The following is a 5,580-nucleotide window of genomic DNA, read 5'->3' as shown; positions in this document are numbered from 1 at the left end:
AATGACAATACATATAAAAATAATAATGGTGATAAATTCACCTCAAGCCCTACAAGCGCCTTTTCCAAGGTGACATCTAGTAGAAACACGCAGTGTGGCTAAAATCAAGCATGATTTTTGTGGTATCTGAAGATCTACCCAGGACCTCAGGATTCAATGAGTAAACGCTAATTTGAAGTTAAGGGGAAGGTTTTATTTTTATGTAAGGAGTCAGATTGTCTGATGTCAGCAGGGGAGTTATTCCAAAGGAAAAGGGGCACAACAGGAAAAGACCCTGCAGCCTGCTGACTTCATTGTAACTCTGAGGACAGACAGGAGCTCTGTACTCTGACAGCAAAGTGCCTGGGAGATTTTAGAGTGATTAGTGGTACGTGTCTTTACAGACATATACTTCTGGTTATCATCAGTGTGTCAGTGGAACTCTACAACTATGTATAATTTGGCTAAAAGGTCAAATATTTACATAATAAAGCCAAGAACAGAACCCTGAGGTACTCCATATTTTTAATTGGTAAATATCTATGAATAATTAATATAGAAAACACACTGTGTTCTTTTGGATAGGTAGGACTTTAGCCTTGTTAGAGCCAAGCCAGAGACACCAAATTGGTTTTCCAATTCTTGTGGTATACAGTGATTACAGTGATGTGTTTTCTTAAGTAGAGGTTTAACCACTACCAGTCCCAAAGCTAGTAGGGACAAGTAGTAAGTGATAGATTTACAATAATCAGAATTGCAGGCCCCAGAGACGCCCAGAGATCCTTAAAAAGCCTAGCTTTCAGGGGGTCCCAGAGTCAGATAGGTGATTAGACCAGATTACACAATACTTCAAGAGGGATAGTGCCAAAATTTGTAAGAGGTAAAACTAACTGGGATCCAGTATAATATTGTATGATAGATTTTGTATCTAATCCTATCATATTTAGTACAGTAAAAATCTAAGAAATCCTGGGCTGTAAATAGTGTGAAGCTGACAGTTCAAGTAAGTTTAGCTAGAGAGTCAAAAAGAAATATTGGTTTATTGTTGTGCCTGACTGATTGAGTGAGAGAAATAGGCTGTTTTTGCAGCAGACAGCTTATAATTCAATACACTCTCATGCTGTGTGAGATACAAAACTTCCACCTTTGATTTACGGCCTTTATGTTCCTCTATCCTGCAGGTCTGCCTGAGAGCACATGCTTCATCTGTAAACCAGGGTGTAGACCTGTCTAACATCTAGTTTTGATAGAAGCAAGTGCAACTGAATCCAAAGGGGAAGAAAGGGCTGCGTATAAGTCAGTAATGCGATATCATTGACAATGTAAATTGTAGCACATTCCATTCTATTTTTCTGCTAATTGAGTACTTGTTGCTAAATTCTGTGCACTGCAGCCTGGCTGCTCTGGTTATGTACTGCCAGTGCTAAAAACAGTTTAATCTATGCAAGAACAGAGAATGTGAAAAGTATATGCACCTAAATCTTACATTAATTATAAAAATGTGTAGTGTGTGAGAAATGAATGCTATGTACTCTATATCAGTTCATGGTTAAAGACAAGATAGTGAAAACACATTCCCTTTGCTTTCATTATTATCGTGTGCACCCAGGAGTAAAACTGACCCACAACAATTACTGATCTCAGAACTAAGAACAGGTCAAAAACTGACTGAATCAATTCAGCACTAAAGTAGATATGCTTGAGGTATTCATTTGACAGCCCTGTGACAACTAAGCATACAACAGGGTTTACACACAGTTTTTTTTCCTTATATAATCACATTTTTACTCCACTTCATTACCTCTCGCTCTTCCCCTTCAGCCTGCCCCAGTGCAGGGCGTGTCACGGCTTATCTTCTAGCAATCCCTCCCTACCTGTTTTACAAGATTGGCCACTCCTGTCATTCAGAGCCGGAGGCGTGTGGACTGAGATGGAAGGGAGGCTGGACAGCAAAAGTGAGAGTGCAGGTCGATGCATCTGGGGAGGACCTCCCTCTCACTCTGCACGGCCATAAAAGCAGGCAGAGTCTGCAGTCAGACATTCAGAGGGACTTGGCTCTCCTTTTGAAGACTACTCATTTTCAGCTCTCCACTGCTCGGGGTTGACAACCTTTACCATGGCAAGCATTCAGAGAAAATCATACTCAGTCTCAAACTTTGGTGGCAGTTCCAGGAGATCTTTTGCAGAGCCATCAAGCAGCTACTCTGTAAAAAGAACCAGCTATGGCTCTAGTCTCCGTGGTGCTCCATCTCTTGGTTTTGGTATGTCTTCAATGGGTGGTGGTAGTTATGGTATTGCCTCTAGCCAAGCAGCAGGCTGTTACGTCGCCCCACCGATCACCGCTGTCCAAGTCAACCAGAGCCTGCTGGCCCCTCTGAATGTGGACATTGACCCAACCATCCAGGTCATCCGCACCCAGGAGAAGGATCAGATCAAGACCCTCAACAACCGCTTCGCCTCCTTCATTGACAAGGTTTGTTCCTGTGTGACCTTCTTATATATTCTATACAACATGATGCCAGGCCTCATTATTGTATTATAACCTAAAGATGATCTAAAGGCTACATTTACTTCTAGCAGCTGTCAATAGTGAATCTTGTTCAATCTGTAATTGGAAAGAAATGACTAGAAAGTTAAAACTTAATGAAACTGCTGATCTCCGCTGCTCACTAGATGCAAACATGTGCTTTTTACTGACAACGCTGACCATGCAAGAGGGCTGTGAATCTTATCTATGTGATGTTATATCCATAAATGAGTTACAGCCTCCAGAGTTAGGACAGCTTTTTAAAATCTCCTGAAGCTCCCTAAAACTACCTGAGGTAACAGTTGGCCTGCAGCCCTGTCTGAGCCTGTGGTGGCTTCTCTGCCCACTATTTAAACATGGGTGGGGATTATATTACAGTGACTTGCCCACCCCATACCTGGGAGACTGGCAGAGGAAACAGGGATCTATCTGCACGATGCCCACATAGTCCAAAGTCTGTCATTTGCAAATTGCACCTAGGTTTTGCGTCTGGTTGTTATGGGCAACAAGAATGCAAGTACAGAGCAATAAACCAACGTTCCCTTGTTTTCTCATGGTACAATCACACGTCTGTGTTGATACTTGAATGCAAGCTATATGGTGATTTCCTTTATGGGGTCTAAGTTGGCATTCAGACAAAAACTCACAAAACAAAGCACTCATCCCATGATACTGTACTGCTTTGTCTACTGCAGTTTATCTACCACGCCTAGTTTTTTTTATGGCCAGACTGACTGTGTGGCCTTCGCAGCTCGAAAGAGCATGCAGGATGAGTCATAGCCGATGAAGAGATAAAACAGGTGAAACACTGAAAGCCAGATTAATATGTTGGGAAAACATCTGCACAGAACATTTGTTTTGAAGGGGAATTGAAGATATTTATTCTTTAAGCATTTAAATCCTCAAAAGTTCCTTTTAACTTCTTTTAGTATTAAAATTGTTTGAGCAGCAAGCACACATGCCATAACAAGTTTTAACTGTTGTGACCAGGGTGTGGCAATGCAGATATGTAGCTATCTAATCAGAAATGCAGGTAAAGGTGAGACATTTTAAACCCTGATACTACAATGGCACACCCTTCAAATTCTTTTAAATCACTATTGTGGTGAAAACATATAAAAAAAAATTTTTTAGAACAACATCTGACAATTTTCCCTGGTTTTGTGTCTCCACAGGTCCGTTTCCTGGAGCAGCAGAACAAGATGCTGGAGACCAAATGGAGCCTCCTGCAGGACCAGACCACCACCCGCTCCAACATTGACGGCATGTTCGAGGCCTACATTGCCAACCTGCGCAGACAGCTCGACGGGCTGGGTAATGAGAAGGTCAAGCTGGAAGGAGAGCTGAAGAACATGCAGGGCCTGGTTGAGGACTTCAAGAGGAAGTGAGTGTTTGCATGACATGCCACTATTTGCAACATAGACTTGATATAGAGCAGATGCACTAAAGTGTTACTTTGTGTTCCAACAGGTATGAAGATGAAATCAACAAACGTGCAAGTGCAGAGAATGAGTTTGTGCTCCTGAAGAAGGTATGAATACATCAAGATGACTTTATAAATTTTGTCTTATCCAAGGGGTTCGATATATTGTGGCCTATTATAACACTTCTGTTTGCACATCGTTTTCCAGGATGTTGATGCTGCCTACATGACCAAGGTTGAGCTGGAGGCCAGGGCTGATGCTCTCCAGGATGAGATCAACTTCCTCAGGGCTGTCTACGAGGCTGTATGTATCTATAATGTCTAATTGACTTACATCATAATACTTTAAATAATAACCATTTGGCATCCACTCATTGTGTAAGTCAGTTAAAAAAGACCAAGAGTTAACCGTTGTGCAAAAACTATTGGTTCTGTAGGAGCTTCGTGAGCTCCAGGGCCAGATCAAGGACACCTCTGTCATTGTGGAGATGGACAACAGCCGTAACCTGGACATGGATGCTATTGTGGCTGAAGTGCGCACTCAGTACGAGGACATTGCCAACAAGAGCAAGGCTGAAGCTGAGACCTGGTACAAACAGAAGGTGAGTGAGCACCAAAGCCAAGGTTTATCTCTCGTGTCTTTCATACACTCTCAGCCTTCTATGTCAATTTTTTGATACATCTTGTTGTATTTTTCTTAACAGTACGAGGAGATGCAGAGCACTGCCGGACAGTATGGTGATGACCTGCGCACAACCAAGTCTGAGATTTCTGAGCTGAACCGCATGATTGCCCGTCTTCAGAATGAGATTGAGGCTGTCAAGGGACAGGTATATCTCAATAACCTTTCACAGATGATTCCTTATTATCAACACACTTCAATGTATGAGAGGATTTGCAGTTATTAAACCATCTGTGGCATGATTCTCCTCAGAGGGCCAGCCTTGAGGCTCAGATCGCAGAGGCTGAGGAGCGTGGTGAGCTGGCAGTGAAGGATGCCAAGTTCCGCATCAAGGAATTGGAGGAGGCTCTGCAGAGAGCCAAGCAGGACATGGCCCGCCAGGTGCGCGAATACCAGGAGCTGATGAACGTCAAGCTGGCCCTGGACATCGAAATCGCCACCTACAGAAAACTGCTTGAAGGAGAGGAGACCAGGTGGGATAAACTTAAATACTTAATGCCGTTTTTATGGCATTAGCTTCAATTCTGAATTAAGCTCTAACTTGTCATTATTCCACCATTAGACTGGCTAGTGGAGGCGCCAGCGCAACCATCCACGTGCAGCAGTCCTCAGGAGGCGGTTGTAAGTTTGAGATCTTATCATCATTATATGATACCTGAACCAACAGATCACACTGACAGATGGCTAGATAAATTAAGACACCATTTCTTTCTCCTCCAGCACTGTCCAGCTCCAGCGGTGGATTCGGTTATGGTGGCGGCAGCAGCCTGGCTGGTGGTTATGGTGGCGGCAGCAGCCTGGCTGGTGGTTATGGTGGCACTATCACCAAGTCCACAATCTCACAAAGCAGTTCCTCCAGGAAGTACTATTAAAAAGGAGAGCCATCCCTCTTCCCCTTCAGAAACTCTTGAATTAGACCTAAATATGTACCCTTTCATGGTGCTATGTAGTACTATAAAGTAATATCAC

The 5,580-nt window shown here is 43.0% G+C and overlaps 1 protein-coding gene across 2 annotated transcripts; it reads left to right on the top strand.

Annotated features, from left to right (window-relative positions):
• The first annotated feature begins 2,004 nt into the window (after positions 1-2,004).
• Positions 2,005-5,580, top strand: LOC139208304 (intermediate filament protein ON3-like). 2 transcript variants are annotated; one of them, XM_070837948.1, is made up of 9 exons: positions 2,005-2,452; positions 3,682-3,890; positions 3,977-4,037; positions 4,138-4,233; positions 4,367-4,531; positions 4,634-4,759; positions 4,864-5,084; positions 5,174-5,236; positions 5,342-5,580. In XM_070837948.1, the coding sequence occupies exons 1-9, from the start codon at positions 2,096-2,098 to the stop codon at positions 5,481-5,483; spliced, it is 1,440 nt and encodes a 479-aa protein (XP_070694049.1). In that variant the 5' UTR covers positions 2,005-2,095; the 3' UTR covers positions 5,484-5,580. The 2 variants fall into 2 exon arrangements, with proteins under 2 accessions (XP_070694049.1, XP_070694041.1); XM_070837940.1 differs by having other exon boundaries at positions 2,006-2,452; positions 5,174-5,232; positions 5,332-5,580.

The sequence above is a fragment of the Pempheris klunzingeri genome, chromosome 2 (assembly GCF_042242105.1).
Source record: "Pempheris klunzingeri isolate RE-2024b chromosome 2, fPemKlu1.hap1, whole genome shotgun sequence".
Taxonomy (NCBI): domain Eukaryota; kingdom Metazoa; phylum Chordata; class Actinopteri; order Acropomatiformes; family Pempheridae; genus Pempheris; species Pempheris klunzingeri.
The sequence above is the reverse complement of the archived record's forward strand: the minus strand, read 5'-3'. Positions and strand labels throughout refer to the sequence as shown.

Bases quoted from the DNA above. Each gene is read 5' to 3' on its own strand.
- LOC139208304 (XM_070837940.1), top strand. From the start codon at position 2,096: ATGGCAAGCATTCAGAGAAAATCATACTCAGTCTCAAACTTTGGTGGC. The intron at 4,234-4,366 runs GTATGTATCTAT...TTGGTTCTGTAG, and splicing joins TCAGGGCTGTCTACGAGGCT to GAGCTTCGTGAGCTCCAGGG. The intron at 5,085-5,173 runs GTGGGATAAACT...TTCCACCATTAG, and splicing joins CTTGAAGGAGAGGAGACCAG to ACTGGCTAGTGGAGGCGCCA.